General features: G+C 34.2%; 1 protein-coding gene across 6 annotated transcripts in view; it reads left to right on the top strand.

The window, feature by feature from the left end:
- Positions 1 to 27,420, top strand: part of RPS6KA6 (ribosomal protein S6 kinase A6) — a 129,516-nt gene that overhangs the window by 50,564 nt on the left and 51,532 nt on the right. For all 6 annotated transcript variants that reach the window (XM_009235014.4, XM_054544787.2, XM_024241107.3 and 3 more), the window contains 6 exons: positions 3,678 to 3,784; positions 4,063 to 4,100; positions 18,884 to 19,026; positions 21,469 to 21,539; positions 21,779 to 21,867; positions 22,641 to 22,699. In XM_009235014.4, the coding sequence (XP_009233289.2) occupies positions 3,678 to 3,784; positions 4,063 to 4,100; positions 18,884 to 19,026; positions 21,469 to 21,539; positions 21,779 to 21,867; positions 22,641 to 22,699 (507 nt within the window). The remainder of the gene's footprint in view (positions 1 to 3,677; positions 3,785 to 4,062; positions 4,101 to 18,883; positions 19,027 to 21,468; positions 21,540 to 21,778; positions 21,868 to 22,640; positions 22,700 to 27,420) is intronic.

Here is a 27,420-nt window from a genome sequence, read left to right as displayed (position 1 = left end):
TAAAGGGAAAGATACCTACCCAAATTTCCCTTCCTCAAAATGTACACACACACACACACACACACACACACACAAATACACAGGTAAACAAACAGAACTCTTAAGCTGTGCTCTGTTTTGCTTATATCAAGAAAATGTGGTAGAATGAATGGCTGATTATTGTAAAGCTGTCAGTTCTTCTAAAATTAATTTATTGGCTTAACAAAATTCCAAATAAGGCCACAATAGGGAATTTTGTTTGTTTGATGTTGACAGAATTATTTTATAGTTTCCTTGGAAAAGGAAACAAATGCAAAGAAATAATATTTTTTTTTGTTTGTTTGTTTTTTGAGACAGGGTCTTGCTCTGTCACCAGGCTGGAGTGCAGTGGCACTATCCTGGCTCATTGCAGCCTCAACCTCCCATGCTCAGGCAATCCTCATGCCTCCGCCTGCTGAATAGCTTGGACTGCAGAAGCATACCCCACTATACCCGGCTATTTTTTTTTTCAGTAGAGATGGGATCTTGCTATGTTGCCTAGGCTGGTCTCAAACTCCTGGGCTCCAGTGATCCTCACACGTTGGCCTCCCCAAATTCTCTTGTTTAAAACTTGGTAATGTGCATAAGCAAAACATTATAGTATCAACACAAGATTGGAAACATACTGTATAGCCCAAAAATATCCTGTTATAGATTACTTACCATATATCATTATGGTAAAGGAAGAATCACAAATTGTGGCAAAGAGATTGTTCAATAAACAGTATTTGAGAAATTGCTTAAATATTTCCAAAAATCATTTTAAAATGCCATCTCTACCATATACAAAAATAAATCTTACTTACATAAAAAAGCTAAATCTTGAAAAACAATTACCCTATAATAAAATGCAGCTAAATATTTTGTTGACCATTGGATGGAGAATGTCTCCTTAAACATTAAAATAATGAAGGAAAAATCATACAGAAATCATCTATACATTTGACTAGCAAAAATTAAGGGTTACTGAACATCAAAAACTAGCAAAAAATTGGATAAATATTTGCAGCTAATGTGATAGAAAACTGACATTTTTAACATTTAAGTGACTTGTACCAATTGACAAAACAGTAAGTCAGTAATAGAAAATAGGCACAAACATTACTGATAATTCACAAAAAAATAGAAAGACTACTAAACATGAAAACCAATGTTCAGCCTAAAAATCAAAACTTAAATTTAAAAAATAATGCCATTTTCACACATCAAATTTGAAAAGGCTTTTTACAGGGTATATTCCATGCTATCAAGGATGTGGTAAGACAAATGCTTTCATAAACTGCTGATGGGAGTGGAAATTACTATAACCTTTTTGGAAAATAATTTTATTGTGTATGTCAGGAATCTTGGACTATTTATGCTCCTTGACCCAGCATTCCATTTTTTAAAAAAATTCTTAATTCATTTTGAGAAAATGATCATAAATATCAGTAAGATGTACATATGCATATTGCAGAGTTATTTCAAATAGAGAAAAATGGAAATAACCTAAATGTCCAGAAGGGGAATGTTTAGGTAAATTATAGTAAATTGGTATGGTTATATTGTGCAGCTATTGAAAACTATTTATAAATAAGTTTTAAAGACATAGAATGCTTATGATATAGTATTAACTGGGGATAAAGGAGGCCACTAAATAATACGTATACAGTAGTGTGATTTCAACTGTATTAAAATACACATAACGTAGACACATTCACACACAGATATGCACAAAAAATTTGCAAAGCAGATGACAAAATATTAAAAGTGCTTAACTCAAGAGTACTGGAGTTTAGGATAATTTTCATTTTGTAGGGGGGGCAATTTATGAGTAGGACGATTAGTGGGTTGGAAAGCATTATTGGTAGTAAACCTAAAATTTATTTTTAGAAAAGCAAACATTGCATCACAGCATGTGGCAGAAGTGGCTTCTGGGGAAGAGTTCATTCTTATGGACAAGTATCCCTGAGTTCATGTCTTGGGCCTCCTTCTTAACTAGCTGTGTTATTTTGGGCAAGTTACTTAATCACTCTGAGTTTCTTTCTCCATTTGCAAGATGTTCCTAATACCTACCTCATAGAGTTTGGAAGCTATAATAACATAATGATTGTACAGTGCCTGGCACATAATTGCTACTTAGTAATGTTTTATTTGCATCTATCATGAGGCTCTCCTCCAAGACAACTTCATGACAAGGTGGTAGGCTTGCATAACTGTAACTAGGCAAATTTTTTTTCTAATTTAGTTTTAAATAATTTTTATTTAGGGTTTTCTTATGTATTAGCTTTCAGAGAACATTCTTATTATCCTTGGTTAGAAGTTGAATAGGCAACAATTATTTTTATTCTTAATAAAAAGTCAAGTGAAAGTGATGTTTTTATACTTTTACCATTATAATATTCAAATTAATGCTCCCAAAACTTAGATAATAAACAATCTTTGTTTTTCTATTGATCATTTTAAAAAGTAGTTGGCATATCAGAAGGTATTAACTACTAATTCTCTGCAATTTTACTAGTAACCTGGATCTGCATTGTGAAATGCAGTGGCCATAATTCTAAATGGGCAAGCAGGTTGTAAGCTATTATGACATGTACTTTATGCAATTTTGAGCCTTCTTAATAATCCAGAGGTTTCTTTATGAAAATAACCCATTTTTAGAAAAATATTTGATTTTGCCAATCTGGAGTTCTTGCTGAACCTTAAAAATTACATCTAATGGCTGATTAGTGTCCAATTGTATGTGTAAATGAATACTTGAATGAATTTAGATGTAAACCTATAATAATAATACCATATGGTTATATATATAGTTTTTTAAAGTTTACAAAGCTTTTTTTCCACATAAACTGATTTGATTCTTACAACAACCTTGTTAGGTATATACAGCAGATATTATTGTCCTGTTTTACAGATTTAGAAACTGAGGCCCAAAGGGCTAAGTGACATGTCTGATATTACACTGCCAATTCTGATTTCAAGTTCATTACTCTTCACTTCATCATAGCAGCCATATTTCCAGACACAAAATGATTAATACAGTGCCATTACACTCGTGTACATTACTAACGGAAGAGGCTTGGATCCACCCCTTAGGTCAGAGATGAGGTCACAATTGTGTGTAAGATAAGGGTTACTAATTTAACAACTTGTGGCAGCTTGTAAAAGCTTGTAAAAGCTTTGGGTTTGTAGAGCCCCTAAAAGTGAAATTTCTGAGAAATGATACTAGACAGTAAAAGAGAGAATGGTATAAATAGTGGAATTCTCAGAGCTAAAACAAAATACCTTCTATATTTCAAATACCCTAAGGGTTACTATATTATAGCAGATTACTAAAATTAATATTGGTATTATGAGGCTAAGTCACTTTATAAAAGGTGAATCTTGTGCTTTGCATTTAGTGTGAGAAGATATACAAACAACATAATGTTTTAGAAAGATTTACATTAAAATGGTTAATATCGAAGAGACACATTCTTAAAGAGTTTAGTGTCATTTATATAGAAACCTTATTTCTCTGATATTGCCAGTAATTATGCCAGTCAAATAAGAATTGACGGTGCTTATTATCTTATTATTTTCCTAGATTTGTCTGTCTACTCATTTTGAAAGAAGTATTTTTAAATATACTGAATATTGAAAGAAAGATCAAATGATAAATCATTATTTTGTTCTAGGTTCTGTTTACAGAGGAAGATGTGAAATTCTACCTCGCAGAACTGGCCCTTGCTTTGGATCATCTGCACCAATTAGGAATTGTTTATAGAGACCTGAAGCCAGAAAAGTAAAGCTGTATTCTTTTGTTTTCGTGTTGTCTGTATTTCTGGAACTGCTTTTTGTCAAACTCAGATCTTTTAAATATTATAGGGAATTCTATATGAATTATATGAAACTTATTTGTAAAAAGTAATCTTTGTAAGACATACATTGACTTTAAGTTAATCATTTAAATTTTTTACATATATTAAATAGATACTGACCTCTCAGTTTTATGATTTTTGTGTAAATGTTTTATGTAAAATATTTTATTCCATCTTGTTCAATGTGAATTTTGATTTACAGCATTTTGCTTGATGAAATAGGACATATCAAATTAACAGGTATGCAGATTTTCTTATTATACCCTTAGCCGCTTGATTCATATTTTTTATTATTTTAATATAAATTTGTCTAAGCCTGTTTTTTTCTCTTTCTGAATTTGATTTGTAATTTATTTGTCTCTTTAGTGAATTAAATGTTATTTGATGGTTAGACTGCTCTCAATATGTTCTAATTGTAATGTTAAAAAATTGTACATTAGATACACTTATCCTAAATAAGAAATGATCGTTTTCTAGGTAGCAATACATCATCTTAGTTTGAGTCTAGACAGAAAGCTGTATCACAAGTAGTCATCACATTTGAAATATAGTGACAACCTTCCCTCCACCTTCCCTAACTCCTGGCAACCACTTATATGTTCTACATCTCTATAATTTTGTTATTTTGAGAGTGATATAGAAATAGAATCATACAGTAGTCACACTACTGAGCATTTATCCTAGAAAAATAAAAACCTATGTTCACATAAAAGCCTGTATATGAATGTTCATAACAACTCTATTTGTAATAGCCCAAGACTGGAAATTACCTAAATGTCCTTCAAAAGGGGAATGGATAAATATAAATTGTCATACTTCCATATGATGACATACTACTCAGCAGTAAAAGGGAAAGACCTGTTGAGACATCCAACAACTTGGATGAATCTCAAGGGCATTGTGCTGAGTGAGCCAGTCTCAAAAGGTTACATGTGTTTTCAATAGATAGTAAATTCTGTATTTTATTATTTGAATGCTAGAACAGAGGTAAGATGAAGATGTGGTCTTTACAGATAATTTTAAATAGGTACACTTTAAAGGTAAGTTGCTTTAAATTCCTATGTATACTGCATCGGTGCAAAAATAAAATATCAAACAGTTACCTCAGAAGCTGACATAAATATGAAAAAGTTCAAATAAAGTTCAGTGACTCTTATTGATTCACAGCCTGATTATCTTTTTCATGTACAAAAGAAATGATGTGGGTTCGAAGATATTTAAAGAGAAAAAGGAAAGGAAAATAACAGTAGGGAACAGTAGAGTTTTGAGATTTTTATATAATACATAAATTTTATAGCAATTAAAAAGATAATTAATTAATTCCTCTTTTCATTTTTGCTTAATAAAGTATACCTCTTTTGTCAGAGGTGAGAAAGAGGTGGGAAAAAGAGTAGAAAAAAACCTATTTTTCTCTCTCTACATTAAGGTTAATTATGTAAATAATGATGCCAAGTTGATTTGTATTTAGTATTCTCATTTTAATTCTGCTTTTGATAGATTTTAGAGACTTAAACTGTCTGAAGAGGGAAGAATAGATAGGATCAATATTAATTTATAATCAAGGGACACAAAGCATGTAACAGGAAGAAATGTGATTTATAATTTTTTTTAACAATTCAATTTATTTTCCTTGCAATGGCACAAACATTTCTTTTAAAGAATGTGTACAATAATAAATATTAGATAATTTACAGTTTTATGATTATAACCTAATTCAAGGTTTTATAATGACTACATTATGGATTTACCCCGACAGCATTCCAATGAGGTTAGTTAAAGTATGACCACTCACAGCAAGTATTTTAACCCATTTATGCCTGAGGCTGCAATGTTTTGAATTTTTGCAGTCAGACTTTGATGATGACCTTGAGCAGTAGAATATAAATAACTCCCACATGCTTAGCGTTCCAGTAATGGAACACTAGGCATAAATGGGTTTAAGAGTTCTTTTACAATGTTTCTTTTAATTTATTTTATATTCTTTATCTTTCTCTTTAATTTTTCTTGTTTGCTTTCTTTCTCCTAGGGAGGGTCTTTGCTAGCATTCTGTTTTCCAAGAATAATTGCAGGAGAATGGCAATACTTTTTTTTTTTCACTAGCCCACTTTAGAAATTCTCCAGATATAAGGAATGGACCTAGTATCTGGAATGACAGGCTACTCTGAAATTACAGTGGACTAGAGAAAGTTTCCTGTTGTAACTGCTTTGAGTCTGATTGGCCTCGTTCTGAGATTATGATTGTTATAGCAGATCAGTAGAATGAGAGTGGATGAGAGTGGATATTCCCAAAGATCTACATCCTTGCTAATATATTATTTATATTATATATTACTATATTATAAAACTTACGTTTTTTTTCTGAAATCCTGCATCCTTTTCATAGTCTGTATAAAATCCCTTGCATAGTTCATATAAAAATAACTTTATGACTTGCCTCTTTAGAAAAAATATTTCATCATAATATCCCATTAAAAAGTATAACTTGAATACACAATTTATTTGAACTGTGATTGCTATAATCTGTTGCATTTTTTAAATATTATTTTTTTTAAGAGACAGAGTCTTACTCTGTCATCCAGGCTGGAGGGGAGTGGCAGGATCACATCTTATCACAGCCTTTTTTTTTTAATTATTATTATTATCACAGCCTTTAACTCCTGGGCTCAAGCCATCCTCCCACCCCAGCCTTCTGGGTAGCTGGGACTTCAGGAACATGCCACCACACCCAGCTATTTTTTTTGTGTGTGTGGAGACGGAGTCTTGCTATATTGCCCAGGCTGGTCTTGAACTCCTGGCCTCAAGCAATCATCCTGCCACGGCTTCCCAAAGTGTTGGAGTAACAGGTGTGAGCCACTGTGCCCAGCCTATAATGTGTTTTCTGAGAGACATAATTCAGAAGCAACTTCTACAAAGAGAGGGAAGAAAAATATACAGTGGTCAGAGATGTAAATCACACAGTACTTGAGCTGAGTATTTAAGAGAAAAATGTGTACTTGAGAAAATAATTCTATGTAGTTTTTATAGTTACTTGCAAACTAATCACTGAGATTGCTTTTATTTATAGTAACTATTCATCAAATTATTCTATTCTGAGTGTGCTTTTAAAGTTTAAAGTCTTATAAAAGAGTCGTTTAGATTACAAAGATGTGAAACACTGACCCTCAAACCTACCCCCCAAAATAACCCTTCCATTATGTAGTTGAATTGTACATTTTCTTTTATTTTCAAATTAGTGATTTGGAAAAACCACTGTATAACATATGGCTTATCTACTCTTGTAGCTAGTTTTATATTTGTACAATTTTCGTCAGTTGATTGCTGAGCAAATTATAGTTGTTAAATAACAGTTTAGTCAGAAATAGTACGGCAAAGGAACTCTGTGGATTGGTTCTGAAAGGTAACAGAATCTCTGAAAGGTAACAGAAGAATAAGAAAATTCTTCTCTCCCCCCTTCTCTCTGGAATGGCCAAAGAAACTAGTGTTCTTCACAAGCTATGTTATATTCAGCTGAACTGACCTTGAAGACTAGATGTTAATTATATTTACTTTTATAAATGAAATGTGCAAAGTTTACAAGTTTCAGTATACAGAGAGAACATAGTAGCACAGTGAAAAGATTTTTAAAAATTGTACCAAAAGTTAAAATACATTAAGCTATTATCTAAGGATAAGTGATTTTTTTAAATGAAAATGTTGAGCATAGTTAGAAAATCAGTTTTGAGGGGACCTAAAATTAAGTGTTAATGTTGATATTTTATTGTAAACAAGCAATATAGGGATTATAGCTTTTTTATTTTTAAGATGAAAGTATACTTTACATGTATTAAAACTCATCCTTCTGATGTCTTTTGGTGATGGGACTATCCTGTGTCTTGACTGCATCAATGTTAGTGTCCTGGCTGTGGTTATAGTACTATAGTTTTGCAAGATTTTACCATGGGAAACACTGGATACACAGGATCCCTGTAGTTTTTCATGTAACAGCATGCGAATCTACAATCATCTCAAAATATAAAGTTTAATTTTTAAAAATCACTTTTTTTGTGTGTATAGTTCTGCAAGTTTTGACAAATGTGTACAGCCTTGTAACTATCACCAAAATAAAAATATGAAACAGTTCCATAACCCTTCTCCCCCAAATTCTCCCCTTATAAGTCAGTCCTCCCTTTACCCCAAGCCAACTACCAGTCTGCTTTCTGTTCCTGTATATATGCTTTTTCCATAATGTAATTATGAACAGAGGCATACAGTATACAGCCTTTTGAGACTGACTTCATTTAATTAGCATAGGGCATTTGAGATTCATCCGTATTGTTGGCTGTATCGATGAGTGTTTTTTTTAAATTGCTAAGTAGTGTTTCATTTTATGGTGGTACCATGATTTGTTTATCCATTCCTCAATGAGGAGGCATTTGAGTTATTTCCTGTTTTGGGCAACGATGAATAAAGCCACTGTAAAACTTCATGTATAGGTTCTTTTTTACCATAAATTTTTATTTCAGTTAAGTAAATACATAAGGAGTGAGATTAGTTGATCATATGTTGAGTATATTTAACTGAGAAAACTTCAAACTGATTTCCAAAGTGGTTGTAATATTTTGTATACCCACCCACAATGTCCAGTGGATCTGTATCCTCACTAGCATTTTGTATTGTTAGTATTTTTTATTTTAGCTATTCTAATAGGCATTAGGTAGAATTATCATGGTTTTATTTCGTATTTTTCTAATAACTAATGACACTAAGCACATTTTCATATATTTATTTCTTTGAAGAAGTGTCTATTCAGATCTTTTGCCCATTAAAAAATTGGATTGTTTGTTTGGTTTCCAATCTAGAATGTTTTATATTTTTTTAAATTTAGATTTAAATTTTGTGGGTACATAAGTGTATATATTTATGTGTTGTATGAGATATTGTGATACAGGCATGCAGTGCCTAATAATCACATCAGGGTAAATGGGGTATATATTTATGTGTTCTATGAGATATTGTGATACAGGCATGCAATGCCTAATAATCATATCAAGGTAAATGGGGTGTATACATCACCTCAAGCATTTATCCTTTATGTTACAAACAATCCAATCATATGCATTTAGTTATTTAAAAATGTATAATTACATTATTTTTGACTATACTCATCCTTTTGTGCTAGCTAATATTAAGTCTTATTTATTCTAACTGTTTTTTGCACCCATTATCCATCCCCCATCCCCTAAGTTCCTTCCCCCTGTACCCTTCCCAGCCACTGGTAACCATCCTTCTACTCTATTTCCATGAGTTCAATTATTTTAATTTTCATCTCCCATAAATAAGTGAGAACATAAGTTTATTTTTCTGTGCCTGGCTTATTTCAGTTAACACAATGACCTCCAGTTCCACTCACAATGCAGATGACAGGTTCTTGCTCTTTTTTATGGATGAATAGTACTCTGTTGTGTGTAAGTGCCACATTTTCTTTATCCATTTGTCTGTCAATGGGCATTTAGATTGCTTTCTTATCTTGGTTATTAAAAACAGTCCTGCAGAAAACATGGGAGTACAGATATCTCTTCATTCTACTGATTTCCTTTCTTTTAGGTATGTACCCAGCAGTGGGATTAATGGATCATATGGTAGCTCTATTTTTAGTTTTTTTGAGGAACCTCCAAACTGTTCTCCATAGTGGTTGTGCTAATTTACATTCCCACCAACAGCGTATGAGGTTTCCTTTTTCTCTCCATCCTCGGCAGCATTTTTTTATTGCCTGACTTTTGAATAAAGGCCTCATTTTAGGGAGAAATTATATCTCATTGTAGTTTTGATTTGCATTTCTCTGGTGATCAGTGATGTTGAGCACCTTTTCATATGCCTGTTTGCCATTTGTATGCTTTCTTTTGAGAAATTTCTATTCAGATCTTGTGCTCATTTTTTTAATTGGATTATTAGACTTTTTCCTGTAGAGTTGTTTGAGCTCCTTATGTATTCTTGTTATTAATCCCTTGTCAGATGGGCAGTTTGCAGATATCTTCCCTTATTTTATGAATTGTCTCTTCATGTTATTGATTGTTTCCTTTGCCGTGCAGAAGTTTTTTAACTTGTTGTGATCCAGTTTGTCCATATTTGCTTTGATCACCTGTACTTGTGGGCTATTACTTAAGAAATCTTTGCCCAGTCCAATGTCCTGGCAAGTTTATCCAATGTTTTCTTGTAGTAGTTTTATTGTTCAAGGTCTTAGATGTAAATTTTTAATCCATTTTGTTTTTATTTTTGTATATAGCAAGAGCTAGAGATACAGTTTCATTCATCTGTATATGCATATCCAGTTTTTCTAGCACCATTTATTGAACACACCGTCCTTTACCCAATGTATGTTCTTGGCACCTTGTTGAAAAGGAATTTACTGTAGATACATGGATTTGTCTCTGGGTTCTCTATTCTGTTCCCTGTTCTATGTTTCTGTTTTTATGACAGTACCATGTTACTATAGCTTTGTAGTATAATCTGAAGTCAGATAATGTGATTCCTCCAGTTTTGTTTTTTTCATTTAGGTAGCTTTATCTATACTGGGTATTTTGTGGATCCATATAAATTTTAGGACTTTTTTTTTTCTGTTTCTGTGTAGAATCTCATTCTATTTTGAAAGGTATTGTGTTTAATCTGTAGATTGCTTTGGGTAGTATGGACAATTTTAACAATACTGATTCTTTCAATTCATGAACTCGGAATATCTTTCCGTTTTTTGTGTGTCTTTCTCAATTTCTTGCAACATTTTAGTACATTCCTTTTTGCATGTCTTCTTTAATTTCTTTTTATCAATGTTTTGTAGTTTCATTGTAGAGATATTTTACTTCTTGGTTAATTACTATGTATTTGATTTTATTTTTAGCTATTGTAAGTGGCATCACTTTCTGGATTTCATTTTCAGTTTGTTCTCTGTCGGCCTGTAGAAATGCTACTGATTTTTGTATGTTCATTTTGTATCCTGCAACTTTGCTGAGTTTGTCAGTTCTAATAGTTTCTTGGAGGAGTCTTTAGGTTTTTCCAAATGTAAGATAATACCATCCGTAAAAAAGGATAATTTGACTTCTTCCTTTCTCATTTGGATGCCCTTTTTCTTTCTCTTGTCTGATTGCTCTGGTTAGGACTTGCAGTACTATGTTGATTAACAGTAGTGAAAGCAGGCATCCTCATTGTGTTCCAGGTCTCAGAGGAAAGGATGACAGTTTTTCCCAATTCAGTATGATACTAACTGTGGGTTTGTCTTATATGGCTTTGATTATGTTGAAGCATGTTCCTTCTATACCCAGTTTTCTGAGGGTTTTTTTTTTTTTTATCATGAAGAGATGTTGAGTTTCATCGGGTGCTTTTTCAACATCAGTTGAAATCATCATATGGTTTTTGTCCTTCATTTTGTTGGTATGATGTATCATATTAAGTGATTTGCATATGGTGAACCATCCTTGCATATCTGGGACAAATCCCACTTGGTCATGATGAACAGTCTTTTGAATGTATTATTGAATTCACTTTGCTAGTATCCTGTTGAGGATTTTTGCATTATTATTCATCAGAGATATTGGCCTGTAGTTTTTTGTTGTCATATCTTTGTCTGGTTTGGGTATCAGAGTAATACTTGTCTCATAGAATGACTTTGGGAGTATTCCCGCCTGCTCTATTTTTTGGAATATTATGAACAGGATTGGTATTAATTCTTTAAATGTGTAGAGGAATGTAGCACTGAAGCCATCAGGCCCTGGGCAGTTCATTACTGGGAGACTTTTTATTATGGTGTTGATCTTACTACTTGTTATTGGCCTCTTCAGGTTTTGGATTTCTTGGTAGGTTTTATGTGACAAGGAATTTGTCCATTTTCTCTAGATTTTCCCATTTATTGGCATGTAGTTGCTCATAGTAGCCACTAATGACCCTTTGAATTTCTGTGGTATCAGTCATAATATTTCCTTTTTCATCTCTAATTTTAATTATTGGGGTCTTCTCCCTGTTTTTCTTTGATAGTCTGACTAATGGTTTGTCAATTTTGTTTGTTTTTTCAAAAAGCAAGTTTTTATTTCATTGGTCTTTTATATTATTTTCCTCATTTAAAATTCATTTATTTCTGCTCTGATATTTATTACTTCTTTTCTCCTACTAATTTGGGTTCAATTCGCTTGCTTCTCTAGTTCTTTAAGATACATCATAAGGTTATTTGAATTTTTTTTTTTGATGTAAGCACTTTCAGCTATAAATTTCCATCTTAGTACTGCTTTCACTGTATTCCATAGGATTTTTTATTTTGTATTTCTATTATCATTTATTTCAAGAAATTTTTAAATTTCTTTCTTAATTTTTTTATTGACTCTCTGGTCATTCAGGAACATATTGTTTTATTCTATGTGTTTATATAGTTTCCAAAATTCCTCTTGTTGTTGACGTCTAGTTGTGTTCAGTTGTGATCACAGAAGATGCTTGATATTATTTCAGATTTTTGAATATATTAAGACTTGTTTTGTGATCTAACGTATGGTCTATTCTTGAGAATGATCCATGTGCTGAGGAGAAGAATGTGTATTCTGCAGCCTTTGGATGAAATGTTCTGTAAGTATCTATTAGGTCCACTTTTTCTATGGTGCAGATTAAGTCCGATGTTTCATTGTTGAGTTTTCTGTCTGGGAGATCTGTCCAATTCTGAAAGTGGGGTGTTGAAGTCACCGGCTGTTACTGTATTGAGTTCTGTATCCCTCTTTATCTCTAATAATATTTGCTCTCTATATATGGATGCTCCAGTTTTCGGTCCATAGATATTTATAATTTTTCGATCTTCTTGCAGGATTGACCCCTTTATCATTATATAATGACCTCCATTTCCTTTCTTATTTTGCCTTCAAATCTATTTTGTATGATATAACTACTCCTGCTCCTTTGTGGTTTCCATTGGCATGGAATATCTTTTCCCATTTCTTTATTTTCAGTCTATATGTGTCTTTATGGGTGAAGTGTGTTTCCTATAGGCAACAGATCATTGTTTCTTGTTTTTTCATGGTTCATCCAGTGTATGTATTTTGATTGTTTAGTCCATTTACATACAGTGTTATTATTAATAAATTGGGACTTATGCCATTTTTTTAGTTGTTTTCTGGTCTTCTCTTCCTTGTTTTTTTCATCCCTGCCCTCCTTTTACTGAAGGTGATTTTCTGTGGTGCTATGATTTAGTTTCTTTCTCTTTATTTACTTATTTATTTTTTGAGATGGAGTCTCGCTCTGTCACCCAGGCTGGAGTGCAGTGGCGCGATCTTGGCTCACTGCAAGCTCCACCTCCCGGGTTCACACCATTCTTCTGCCTCAGCCTCCCAAGTAGCTGGGACTACAGGTGCCTGCCACCACACCTGGCTAATTTTTTGGTATTTTTAGTAGAGATGGGGTTTCACCGTGTTAGCCAGGATGGTCTCAATCTCTTGACCTTGTGATCTGCCCGCCTCGGCCTCCCAAAGTGCTGTGATTACAGGCATGATCCACCACACCCAGCCTCTTTCTCTGTATTTTTTGCATATCTGACATATGTTTTTCGGTTTGAGAATACCATGAGGCTTGCCAATATGATCTAATACCTCTTATTTTAAACTGATGAAAACTTAACACTGATTGTCTAAACAAACATGCAAAAAAACCTAATAAAAACACTACACTTTGAATTCGTCCCCCCACTTTTCAAGTTTTCATTGCTTCTCTTTATGTCTTACTGTACTATGTTTTGAAAAGTTTTTGTAGTTATTATTTGATTGGTTCATCATTTAGTCTTTCTACTTAAGAGGAATTTATACCCCACAATGACAGTATAATAATATTCCCTGCATTTTTCTTTATGCTTACTATTATAGTGAATTTTGTACTTTCAGATGATTTCTTCTTGCTCATTACATACTTTTCTTTCAGGTTCAAGAACTCCCTTTAGCATTTCTTATAAGACAGGTCTGGTGTTGATGAAATCTCTCAGTTATTGTTTGTCTGGGAAGATCTTTATTTCTCCATCATGCATGAAGAATATGTTTTGCCAGTTATAATAGTATAAAGTAATTTTTTTCAGCACTTTAAATATGTCATGCCACTCTCTCCTAACCTATAAGGTTTCCACTGAAAAGTATGCTGCCAGGTGTATTGGGGCTCCATTATGTCATTTGTTTATTTTCTCTTGCTGCTTTTAGGATACTTTATCATTGAACCTTTGGAGTTTGATTATTAAATGCCTTGAGGTGGTCTTCTTTGGTTTAAATCTGTTGGATGGTCTATAACTTTCTTGCACTTGTATGTTTATTTATTTCTTTAGGTTTGGGGAGTTCTCTGATATTATCCCTTTGAATACACTTCTTACCCGTCTTTCTCTGTCTACTTTCTATTCAAGTCCAGTAGCTCTTAGACTTGCCCCTCTTAGGCTGTTTTCTAAATCTTGTAGCCCTGCTTTATTCTTTTTTTTTTTTTAATTTTGTCTCCTCTATGTATTTTCAAATAGCCTGTCTTCAAGCTCACAAATTATTTTCACTCCTTGATCAGTTCTATTAAGAGACTGGCATGCATTCTTTAATAGGTCAAGTTGCATTTTTCAACTCTAGAATTTCTACTTGATTCTTTTTAAATATTTTAATCTCTTTATTAAAGTTATCTGATAGAATTATAAATTCCTTCTCTTCATTATCTTTAGTTTCTTTGAGTTACCTCAACAGAGCTATTTTGAATTATCTGTCTGAAAGCCTGCATATCTATCTGTTTCTCCAGAATTGGTTCCTGGTTCCTTATTTAGTTCATTTGGTGAGGTCATGTTTTCCTGGATGGTCTTGCCGCTTGTAGATGCTTGGGAGTGTATGGGCATTTATTAGTTAGATTTTTAATTTGGTCTTTGCACTCCGGGCTTGTTTGTACCTGTCCTTCTTGAGAAGATTGTACAGGAGTTGAACCCCAAGCCCAATAATGCTACGGTTTTATAGGCTCCTAGAGGTACCCCATTGGTGGCCTTGGATAAATTCTGGAAGAATTCTCTGTATTACCAGTCAGAGAACCTTGTTCTTTTCCCTTATTTTCTCCCAAACAAATGGAGTCTATCTCTGTGCTGAGCCACCTGGAATGGGGATGTGGTTATGCAATCACCCCTATGGCCGCCACCACACAGACTGCATTGAATCAAACTGGAAGCCAGCACAACGCTGGGTCTTGCCCTTGGCTCACTTTAACTACTACCTGGGTAAAACCTATTTTCACTCAAGGCCATAGTGCTCTACAATCAGCAGATGTTAAGGCCAAACAGGTTTGTGTCCTTCCTTTCAGGGCAATGAGTTCCCCCAGGCCCCGGGCAGGACCAGACATGCTGTCTGGGAGCCAAGAATTAGAGTCAAATACCTTAGAAATTTACCTGAAGTTCTATTCTACTGCTCCTAAGCTGGCACTCAGACCATAATCCGGAATCTTTGTGGCACTTCCCTCCCCTCTCCACAGGGAGAAGGGCCTCTCCCTGTAGCCATCAGCACCAGCAGCCTATAGCAGGGGTTCTGCCAGGCCACTGGCAACGTTCACTTAAAGCCCAGTGGCCCTTCAGTCAACAAGTGGTGAATGCTGCCAGGCTGGGAACTCATTCTTCAGAGCACTGGGCTCCCATATGCCCCAGGGCAGATCCAGAAATGATATCCAAGAGCCTAGGCTCAGACTCAGAGACCTCAAGAGCCTGCTTATTGGCCTACCCCACTGTGGCTGAGCTGGTACCTAAGGTGCATTACCTTTCTGTCTGCTTTTCTCAAACAGAAGGAATCTTTTTCTATAGCTACCACAGCTCTCAATTTGTTGGGTCACACCTGAAGCCAGCTTGTCTCAGAGCCCAAGGCCCATGGTGTACTCCCTGGGTATATTGCTGCTGGTGGTTGTTGATGGCCCAAGAGCTCTTTAATCAGCAGGCAATGAATCCTGCCAGGACTGGGTTCTTCTCTTCAAGACAGTGGGTTTCCTTTTGGCCCAGGATGTGTCTAGAAATATCATCCATGAGCTAGGGCCTGGAATGGGAACTTCACAACTCTGCCCAGTGTGCTGTCCTACTATGGCTGACCTGATATCCAAGATGCAAGACAAAGTCCTCCTTACTTTTTGTTCCTTCCTCCTTAAGCAGAAGGAGGGAGTCACTTTTGTTGCTATGCTGTCTGGGGTTGGGGGAATGGTGGCACAAGTACTCCCTTAGCCACCCTGGCTGGTATCTCCCTAGGTCACATGGCACCCTAGTCCACTGGCTCTAATTCCAGTTCAACACTAGTAGTTGCCTAGGAATTGCAGGGTTTGCATCTTAGACTGCCTTTTAAGTTTACCTAGGACCCCAGAGCACTTTGGCCCAAGATGGCGAGGCTTGCTGAGGAGTTCAAATTTAGACCACTGGGATGGGCAATTCTCTTCTGTCTAGTTCTTGTCCAAAAGCTTCCTCTGGCCAGGTGCAGTGGCTCATGCCTATAAACCTAGCACTTTGGGAGACCGAGGTGGATGGATCATCTGAGGTCAGGAGTTCAAGACCAGCCTGACCAACATGGTGAAACCCTGCCTCTACTAAAAGCACAAAAAAATTAGCTGCCCGTGGTGGTGCACACCAGTAATCCTAGCTACTCAGGAGGCTGAGGCAGGAGAATCACTTGAACCTGAGAGGCGGAGGTTGCAGTGAGCAAGACTCTGTCTCAAAAAAAAAAAAAAACAAACTTAAAAAAAATAACAAAAGCTTCCTCCATATGTGGGTGCTGGCTGAGGCCAGCATGACTTTGCTGTCTGCTGTAACAGGGCAGCACTGAATTCAATGTAAAGCCCCCCAGTGCTGAGCTTTCCCTCACCTATCTGCAAAGACTCTCCTCACTGCATAGCTGCTGCTGGGGCATGGGAAAGGGGTGTCATCGGTGATTCATGACTGTCTCTTCTACCCTCTTCAGTGCCTCTTTCAGCAATATGAAGTTAAAACTAAGTACTGTGATTACTCACCTGATTTTTGATTCTTGTGATGGTGCTTTTCTGTGTGCAGAGAGTTGTTAAACTTTGGTGTTCCTGCAGAAGCTACAAATGGTATAGGCTTCTATTTTGCCATCTTTCTCCATCCTTTCCTCCTGTAGCTTCTTTTTCATTTTCTTAATTCCATTTTCTGAAGAACAGTTTTGTTTATTTTGATGAAGTCCAGTTTGTCATTATTTTTCTTTTATGGATTATACTTTTCATGTATCTAAGAAATCCTTGTCTAACCCAAGATAACAAAGATTTTCTATTTTCTTTTTTGTACATTTTATAGTTTTAGGTTTTACATGGTTTACGATCCATTTTGAGTTAATTATTTATGGTATGAGGATGAATTTTTCTATATCTCTATCCTACTTGTTTGTTGAAAAGGCTGCTTTTTCTCCATGGAATTGCTTTTGTACCTTTGCAAGAAATTAAGTGACAATATAGAGCCAGTTCTGTTACAGTGTGACATATGTGATCTAAATCACTGCAGTATGCATAAATCCATAGTATATAAACCACAGAACTTATGGGGAAAATGAGGCAAGGGGCATAACTTTAAAATGTTTGATCAGCGATACGCAAAAGAAAAGAAAGTAAAAAGGGTAGCATTGTTCTATATGTTCTAAATGATTAAGAAATACATAAAGACTGCAATAAATACAGTTCCTTACCTTGAAAAAGACCTGAAGTTTGCTTGTGGAAGTGGGTGTCAGAAAAGTTACAGTTTGTAAGTTTTAATGATGTAGTGGAAGTTAGATTATCTGGAATTGGAAGGAAAATTTTAACACTAGAGGTGGACAGGAGTGGCTCATAACAAATACAGTGAAGTAGCTGGTAGATGTTTGAGGTGTGTGTATATGTACATTTTATGTATTTCTACTTTCCTAAGCTCAGCTGGTTCAGTTTTCTGTGCTCATGTAACGTTTCCTGCAGACAAAATCACCCATAAGCCAGTGTGAAATTCATGTTATACTTAGATTGTTTGCTAAGATATCAATTGCATTAGAACAAATTTGCATTTTCAAAAGAAGCATTATAGCAGAATTAACTGTATATGTCAGCCTATCATTGTACACTCTTCTGTTCCATTGATATATATGTTCAACCTTTTTCCGGTACCCCACAGTCTTGATTACCGTAGCTTTATAGTAAGTGTTGAAGTCAGGTGTAGTATAAGTCCTTCAACTTTTTTTCTTCCTTTTCAAAATTGTTTGGACTATTTTATTTTCTTAACTTTTTTATACAAATTGTAGAATCAGCTTATTGATTTCTACAAAAGAAATTTTGCTGGGATTTTATTGAAGTTTCATTGAATTGGTATATCAGTTTGAGGAGAATTGATACCTTAACAACATTAAATCTTCCAATTCATGAACATGGTATGTCTTCCCATTTATTTAGGTCTACTTTGATTTCTTTCATCAGTGTTTCCAGTTTTCAGTGTATAATTCTTGCATATATATTTTATAGCTGTAGTTGTATATTCATACCTGTAGATTTCATGTTTGATATTTTTGGTGGTATTATAAATGGTACTTTTTAAATTTCATCTTCCAGTTGTTCATTAGTAATACCAATAAATAAGATTGATTTTTATTATTGACATCTTTAGCTCTTTGAAGGCTTTGAACAAAAATGGAAGCTCACCAAAGCCAAAACAAAATTGCTTTTTTAATATTTTAAAAAGTATAAGTTACTATTTCTGTTTTGTCTTAGTCTATTTTAAAACTTAAATCAATATGGCAGTTTTGATTTAATTGTTGTTCCCTCACATTTTTTGCATTATATTCTAGTGTAGACCTGAAAGCATGTATTTTGAGAATGAGATTTCATGGAAGGATCTTTAAATGACCTTAAAGAGTATTGTTACGAAATCCAGGCTGCTTTCTCTTATTGATCTCACAGGAACTTTATTAAGAGTAACTGTAGGCCATTCATAAATAATTGTAATGTTTAATACATTATTTTGTTTCTTTTGACGTTTTCTGTTTTCTGAAGTTTTTCAGACACATTTTTTGGTAATACTGTTATTATAGATTTTGGACTCAGCAAGGAGTCAGTAGATCAAGAAAAGAAGGCTTACTCATTTTGTGGTACAGTAGAGTATATGGCTCCTGAAGTAGTAAATAGGAGAGGCCATTCCCAGAGTGCTGATTGGTGGTCATATGGTGTTCTTATGGTAAGTAGCATTATTTGTTTTAATTATGCCAACCTGTGATTGATATTACTTATAATTTTATTTTAATTCAAATTTTGGGATTTAGCAGGTCAGAAAGGGGTTCTGATAATTTATAATTAACACCAAAAACCTTGTGATTGGCTAGCTGTTATACAATAAAAATTAAGGTTTTGGTGTTCTGATTTATTTTAAAGTTGCTAGTAAAAGGGTAAATGACAGCATTGTTATTATAAACTATTCATATTTGATACTTATGAAAAGGTCTGTCAGATTCTATATTTCAGAATGATGAGTTTATCAGTTACATGGTATTTTAATTGAATGTTACAGAACTTAGCACCTTACCATATAGTGTCTTATTGTCATATTGTTCCATGTATTCCTTAGAAAGGTTATAAACCTGTTGAGCAGAGGAATCATGTCTTATACTACTTTTCATCTCCCATAGTACCAAGCATAGTGAGCATTTCAGTAGATGCTTAATACAGACTGACTAATTTGGTATGAGATTAAGCATAGAATTTGCTGTAGTCAGTAGGATGATAGATAAATAGCTGTTGAATTAGATATAATTTGCTTTTGAGGTCTGATCCATTTTGTCCATTTATCACTGAGTAGCACATCAAATGACACATCAGCATGTTAAGTGCCTATTATAAGCCTGACATATTAGGAGGCCTATGGGGTAGGAACTGATTCTAAGTACAATATTTGGTCTTTTTCAATTGGAGTAGCTAAATAAACTCTCAAGAAGTACCTTAGGAGTTCAGGGAAGATTTAATGTAAGCTGATGTAGGCAAACTGGAAGAGTTGGAACTTAAATTAAGCCCTGAAGGATGGATAAAATTTAAATAGTTGTGTGTCAAGAAGGAGAGTATTGTGATCATATTAGCAAAGACTTGGAGAACCAGTTTGACTAGAGAAGTGGAGAAAGAGGGCAAAGGTGGAGGAAGTGAAGCTATAAACCTATAAGCATTTATACATGATTCTCTGGGTAGGAGGAAACTTTTAGATTCTTAAACAGGATGGAAATTAGAGAAAATTGTATTTTAGGAAGATTAGCCTTGACAGCATTATGTAAGTGGATTGTAATGGAAGAAACTAGAAATAGGAAGACAAAAGAGATCTTAAAAGACAATTGTAAGATTATAGAGATTTCAGAGTAAGCAGTTGTTAACCTTTGTAGCAAATTAGATGACACAGATCAAAAAGAGATGAATTGTCAAAGATAAAAATGCCTGTAAAATTTGTGAGCTTTAGGGGGTTGAAAGAATGGTAAGTTAATAGAAGAGATAGCTGAAGAGGACAGCTGGTTTTGGAAGTGGGAAAAAATAATTTTTAACATGTAGCATAGGTTACTGTAGGTTAATGACTCACCACTGGGTGGTGATAAACTAGGAGGGGTAGTGGAGAGAGAATCAGAATCATTTGGAGACCTTAATATGTATATATTAACTACCCAACCTGTAGTTTCTTTGAGGGAAAATGTGAGTCCTATATATGATCCTCTTCCTTCATTCTCTCCCTGATGTTCTCACCTCTACTCCTCCAGTCTTTGGTGGTGTACCGTTACTTAAGATTTGGGAAGGAAAGCTGCAGTTTGAGAGAGATTAAGCCTTGAACAGCAGATTTTGGGAGACATTAAGATACAGGGGAAACTTGAATGTATAAGCTCATTTAGATTGTGAGTTCAGATAAATGAGTAGAAGACTAAGGCCAAAGCCATTATTGAATCTAAATTTGAGATTTAAATACTGGTGATACAAAAACTTCTCTTTAATGTACTGTAATGATTTTTAGAGGTAGTCTTTTTTTTATACCATTATTTAATGTTCTAGTTAGTCACATTGCAGTCAGTTCTCTTTGAGAAAATGTTTTCCTTCTTCTTTGTACAACTAAGGTGTATGTTTCTTTTTTAAAGCTATTGGCATGTGTGTGTGTGGCAGGGGGTGGTGGTGGTGGTGTGTTCTGCTGCTTCTACCTCTTTTTTGGTTCCTGTTTTGGGGGCAGTGAAGAGAATGAGAATGGTTAAATCTTTCTTGGGCATGTATGAATTTGAAAGGCTTTTCTGCTTATTTTTCCTTTTCCTTTATTATTAAACATTTGCTTCAAAAGAATATATTTGTTTTAACAGAAAATGCATTGTGTGTATTTTCAAATTGCTTTAGCTTTGAGAACATAGCCGAATTAGAACTGAGGAAGAATTGGTTGGTTTCATCTGCTACAGGTCACCATCAGTTGAGCTATATATATATATAGAGAGAGAGTGGGATACCAGAAGTATATTTCTTTAAGTGACCTAGTTTTCTGGTCCCATTTTGACCTACTATCATGTAGATCTTACAATTTGATGATTATATAGAAGTCTCAATTTTTTTCTATAGAATCTTATTATATATTCTAAGGTGTTCTAATTGTGTGGTGATGTTTTATTTGTTTTAGTTTGAAATGCTTACTGGTACTCTGCCATTTCAAGGTAAAGACAGAAATGAGACCATGAATATGATATTAAAGTAAGTGTAAACAGTATGTTTTTCTTTTGGGAAAAAAATCTCTTGCTTTCAGTTTTGAAAAAATTATTGCGTTTTTAAAATAATACAAGAGAACCCTTTTCTCACTGTCTTGTTCCCTTCTACCATATACAGGACTTTATTTACCCTTGTAAAAGCACTTTTAAAAATTCTTTTTGAGATTTTTCAAATCAAAAGTGTGGCTAAATGTAAGTGAAACTTTCTAAAATCCTCTGTTTCAGAGCAAAACTTGGAATGCCTCAATTTCTTAGTGCTGAAGCACAAAGTCTTCTAAGGATGTTATTCAAAAGGAATCCAGCAAATAGATTGGGTATTGCTTATTTTCTTAGCTTTTATAGAAGTAACTGCATGTTTTGGGAGGATAATTAAATCTTTATGTTTTCTTGTTTGATTTGAGCACATTACTTCTATACATAGAATTTTTCATTTTCTGTATGCATTTCAGACAAAGTAAACTCTGTTTTGTCCATGATTTAAAACTGAAGTAGTCTAGTTAATGAAAGCTTCTGTTCAACCTGTTATTATGTATATATTATGGGTTACTTCTTTTGAAATAATAAACAGATTCTCCCTTGTACAGGTAATCTTTTATATATTTGAAGATAAATATTTTGCCCCTCCCAATATTCTTCAAAGTAAACATTATGTTTCTGTAACTACTTTTTTGACCCCTTTCTGGTAGCCTTTCCCTGTATCCAGATGCGATCCTATTATTTATGCCCTTGTGTGAAAATTTCAGTGTCACTTTATTCCTTTGTACCTTTTAATTTGGCATATAAATATGAGGTCATAAGATAAATTAGGAATGAAAAAATATGTATTTAAGTTTAAGTATTATGTTTAATACTATTTTGATTTGATTTGGGAGATACTTTATTGTAGTTCAATATGAACGTTAGTTATTTTTTATCACAGTAAAATGAAAGGACCAGCTAATAAAATGCCAGATAAGAAATCATATACTTTTCTTTTCAAGGAATGTATGAAATATGTGTATTCCTGTTTACAGATAGCAGTCTGGAAGCCAGGGAGCAAGACTAAAAAAAAATCATAAAAATAAAATATCATTTCTTTTTTTTCTAGGATCAGAAGGAGTTGAAGAAATCAAAAGACATCTGTTTTTTGCAAATATTGACTGGGATGTAAGTTAAGTAGAAAGCTTGTTATTGAATAACTTCATATGACCAACACAGGATATTAAAGGTTTATTGCTTTTAATTTAAATAACAAATCAGTAGAATATTTACATATGTATTTATTTTTCTTTTTCTTAAAAAAATAATTTAGATCTGGGGGTGCATTTGTGGATTTTTTACATGGATATATTGCATAATGGTGGGTTTGGATTTCTAATGTACCCATCAACCAAACAGTGACCAGTGGGTAATTTTTCAACCCTCAACCCCCTTTTAACTTCTCCCCTTTTGGAGTCCTCGGTGTCTATTATTTCCATCTGTATGTCCATGTGTATCCATTGTGTAGCTCCCACTTATAAGTGAGAACATGGGATATTTGATTTTGAGTTATTTCATATAGGATAATAATCTCCACCTCCATCCATGTTGCTGCAAAGATAATGATTTTATTCTTTCTTATGGCTGCATAGTATTCCATGGTGTCTATATACCATATTCTCTTTATCCGATTAACCATTGATGGACATTTAGGTTGATTCCATGACTTTGCTATTGTGAACAGTGCTGTGATAGACATACAAGTGCAGGTGTCCTTTTTATATAATGATTTATTTTCCTTTAGGTACATACCTATTAGTGGGATTGCTGGGTCAAATTTTTTTGATTATTAGTTCTTTGAGAAATCTTCATATGGTTTTTCATAAAGGTTGTACTAATTTACATTCCCATCAACAGTGTATAAGTGTACCTGTTTTTTCCCACATCCATGCCAACATCTGTTATTTTCTAACTTTTTAATAATAGCCCTCCTGATTGATATAAAATCATATTTCATTGTGGTTTTAATTTGCATTTTTCTGATGATTAGTGATATTGAGCATTTTTTCATGTTTGTTGGCTGCTTGTATGTCTTCTTTTGTAAAATGTGTGTTCATATCCTTTGCCCACCTTTTAATAGGTTTGTTTGTTTACCTGTTGAGTTGTTTGAGTACCTTGCAGATCTCGATGTTAGTCTTTTGTCAGGGGCATAGTTTGCAAATATTTTATCCCATTCTGTAGGTCATCTTTTTACTCTACTGATTATTTCTTTGGCTGTGCAGGAAATTAATTAAGTCCGATTTGTCTACTTTTGTTTTTGTTGCATTTGCTTTTGGGATCTTAGTCATAAATTCTTTGTATAGATCAATGTCCAGAAGAGTTTTGCCTGGGTTTTCTTCTAGGACCTTTGTAGTTTCACGTCTTATGTTTAAGTCTTCAAACCATCTTGAGTTAATTATTGTAAATAGTGAGAGATAGGGGTCCAGTTTTATTCTTCTTCATGTGGCTAGGCAATTTTCCCAATACCATTTATTGAATAGAGTGTTCTCTCCTCATTGTTTATTGTTGTAGATTTTGTAGAAAATCAGATGGCTATAGGTATGCAGCTTTATTTCTGGGTTCTCTGTTTTGTTCCATTGATCTATGTGTCTATTTTTGTACAAGTACTCTGCTGTTTTAGTTACTATAGCCTTGTAGTATAATTTGAAATTAGGAAATGTTATGCCTCTGGCTTTGTTAATTTTACTTAGGGTTGCTTTGGCTATTTAGGCTGTTTTTTGGTTCTGTGTAAACATTAGGATTGTTATTTCTAATTCTCTGAAAGATGGCATTCATAGTTTGATAGGAATTGTATTGAATGTGGATATTGCTTTGGTCAGTATGTTTTTTGTTTGTTTGTTTGTTTGTTTTTTGACAGCATCTTTCTCTATCGCCCAGGCTGGAATGCAGTGGCACAATCACAGCTCACTGCAGCTTTGACCTCCTAGACTTAAGCAATCCTCCCACTTCAGCCTCCTGAGCAGCTGGGGATACAGGTGTATGCCACCATGTCTGGCTAATTTAAATTTTTTTGGTAAAGATGAGGTTTCGGTATGTTGACTAGGATGGTCTGGAACTTCTGGGTTCAAGCGATTCTCCTGCCTCAGCCTCCCAAAGTGCTGGGATTATAGGCGTGAACCACTGTGCCTGGACTGGTATGGTCATTTTAATGATATTGATTCTTTCAATTCATGAGCATGAGATGTTTCTCCATTTGTCCATTTGATCTACTTTCTTTCATCTGTGTTTTATAGTTCTCCTTGTAGAACTCTTTCACATTCTTGGTTAAATGTATTTGTAGGTATTTTACTTTTTGCGGCTGTTGTTAATGAGATTGTTACTGAGAACCTTCATTTGGTTTTCAGTTAGAACATCATTGTTGTATAGAAAAGCTACTGATTTTTGTATGTTGATTTTATTTTTTTAAACATTACTGAATTTGTTTATCAAGTCTAGGAGTCTGTTGGAGGAGTCTTTTGTGTTTTCTCAGTATCATATTATATCATCAGTGAACAGAGGTACTTTGACTTCCTCTTTTCCAATTTGGATGTATTTTATTTCTTTCTCTTGCTTGATTGCTCTGGCTAGGACTTTCCAGTACTGTGTTGACTAGGAGTGGTAAAAGTGGACATCCTTGACCTGTTTCAGTTCTTGAAAGGAATGCTTTCAACTTTCCTGCATTTGGTATGATGTTGGAGTATGTTCCTTCTATGCCTATTATATGGAGGGTTTTTATCATCAAGTGATGTTGAATTGTCTCGAATGCTTTTTCTGCATCTATTGAGATGATCACATGATTTGTGTTTATAATTTTGTTTATGTGGTGATTTACATTTATTGATTAGTAAATGTTGATCCATCCTTTCGTCCCTAGAATAAAATCCACTTGATCATGATTAACTATTTTTTGCATGTGCTGTTGGATTTGGTTTGCTAGTATTTCGTTGAGGATTTTTGCATCTATATTCATCAGGGATATTGGCTGGCAGTTTTCTTTTTTGGTTGTGTCCTTACCTGATTTTGCTCTCGGGATGATACTGGTTTTGTAGAATTAATTAGGAAGGATTCTCAACTCCTCAATTTTTGGGAACAGTTTTAGTAAGATTGGCACCAGCTCTTCTTTGCATGTCTGGAAAAACTTGTTTATAGACCTGTGTGGTCCTGGCTTTTTTTGATGGAACATTTTTTTATTACTGGCTCGGTTTCACTATTCTTTTGGTCTGTTTGTGTTTTCTATTTCATCCTGGTTCAATCTTAGGAGACTGTATGTTTCCAGGAATTTATCCATCATCTAGCTTTTCTAGTTTGTGTGTATATACATGTTCATAGTAATCACTGATCATTTATATATATTTCTGTGGTATTCATTGCAATGTGTGCCATTTTCAGTTTCTGGTTGTACTTGTTAGAATCTTCTCTCTTTTCTTCTTGGTTAAACCATCTAGAGGTCTATCAACTTTGTTTATTATTTCAAATAACCAGCTTCTCATTTTGTTGATCCTTTGTATCTTTTTTTGGTCGCAATCTCATTTTATTCAGCGAAATGATACTTAGTTATTTTTTGTCTTCTGCTAGCTTTGGGTTTGGTTTTTCTTGTTATTCTAGTTTCATGTAGTGTGACAATAGGTCATTGATTTGAGATCTTTCTGTGTTTTTGATTTAGGCATTTAACACTAAAAACTTTCCTCTTAGCATGCTTTAGCTGTGTCTCAGACGTTTTGTTATGTTGTGTCTCTATTTTCATTCATTTCAATTTTTTTATTCCTGCATTGATTTTGTTGTTCACCCAAAAGTCATTCATGAGCAACTTGTTTCATTTCCATGTACTCGTGTAGCTTTGAGAGTTCCCCTTGGTATTGATTTCTAATTTTATTCTACTGTGGTCCAATAGGATACTTGATGTGATTTTGATTTTCTTGAATGTATTGAAATTTGCTTTATGGTCAAGCATATGTTCAGTTTTGGAGAGTGTTACATGTGCGTTGGAGAAAAACGTATATGCTGTAGTTGTTGATTAGAATATTCTGTAAACATCCATTTGGTCTAGAGTCCAGTTTAAGTCCAGAGTTTCTTTGTTGACATTTGCCTTGATGAACTGTCTAGTGTTGTCACTTGGTATTGAAGTCCCCCACTATTATTGTATTGCCATCAATCTCTTTTCTTAGGTCTATTAGTATTTGTTTTTGAATCTGAGCACTCTGGTGTTGGATGAATATATATTTAGGGTAATTAAATCTTTTGGTTTAATTGAGCCCTTGTCATTATATAATGCCTTTCTTTGCCTTTTCTTACTGTTGCTGATTTAAAGTCTGTTTTATCTGATATGAGAATGGCTACTTTGGCTCTGTTGTGTTTTTTATTTGCATGCTATATCTTTTTCCACTCCTTTACTTTAAGTCTGTAGATGTGCTTAGCTATTCTGTGGGTCTCTTTTTGGCAGCAGATGGTTGGTTTTTGTCTGTTACCCAACCTGTTGGTCTACATATTTTGGATGGAACATTTAGGCATTTATGTTGAAGGTTATATTGATATATGAGGTTTTAATCCTGTCATAATGTTGCTAGCTAGTTGCCTTGGATTCTCAATTGTATGATTGTTTTATAGGATCTTTGAGCTTTCTACTTATGTGTGCCTTTATGATGGTGAGTGACATACTTTTGTTTCCATCTTTAGAACTTCTTTGAGCATTTCTTATGGGGCCTGTTTAATGGTGATAAGTTCCTCTAGTGTTTTCTTTTCGGTTAATGACTTTATGTCTTCTTCATTTATGAAGCTTATTTTGGCTGGATATAAAATTCTTGGATGGCATTTTTTAAAGGAAGCTAAAATTAGGTCCCCATTCTCTTCTGCCTTGTTAAAATTTCTGCTGA

This window comes from Pongo abelii, chromosome X (assembly GCF_028885655.2).
Source record: "Pongo abelii isolate AG06213 chromosome X, NHGRI_mPonAbe1-v2.0_pri, whole genome shotgun sequence".
Lineage (NCBI taxonomy): Eukaryota > Metazoa > Chordata > Mammalia > Primates > Hominidae > Pongo > Pongo abelii.
Note: the sequence above shows the minus strand (reverse complement) of the source record. Positions and strands in the feature narration are given on the sequence as shown.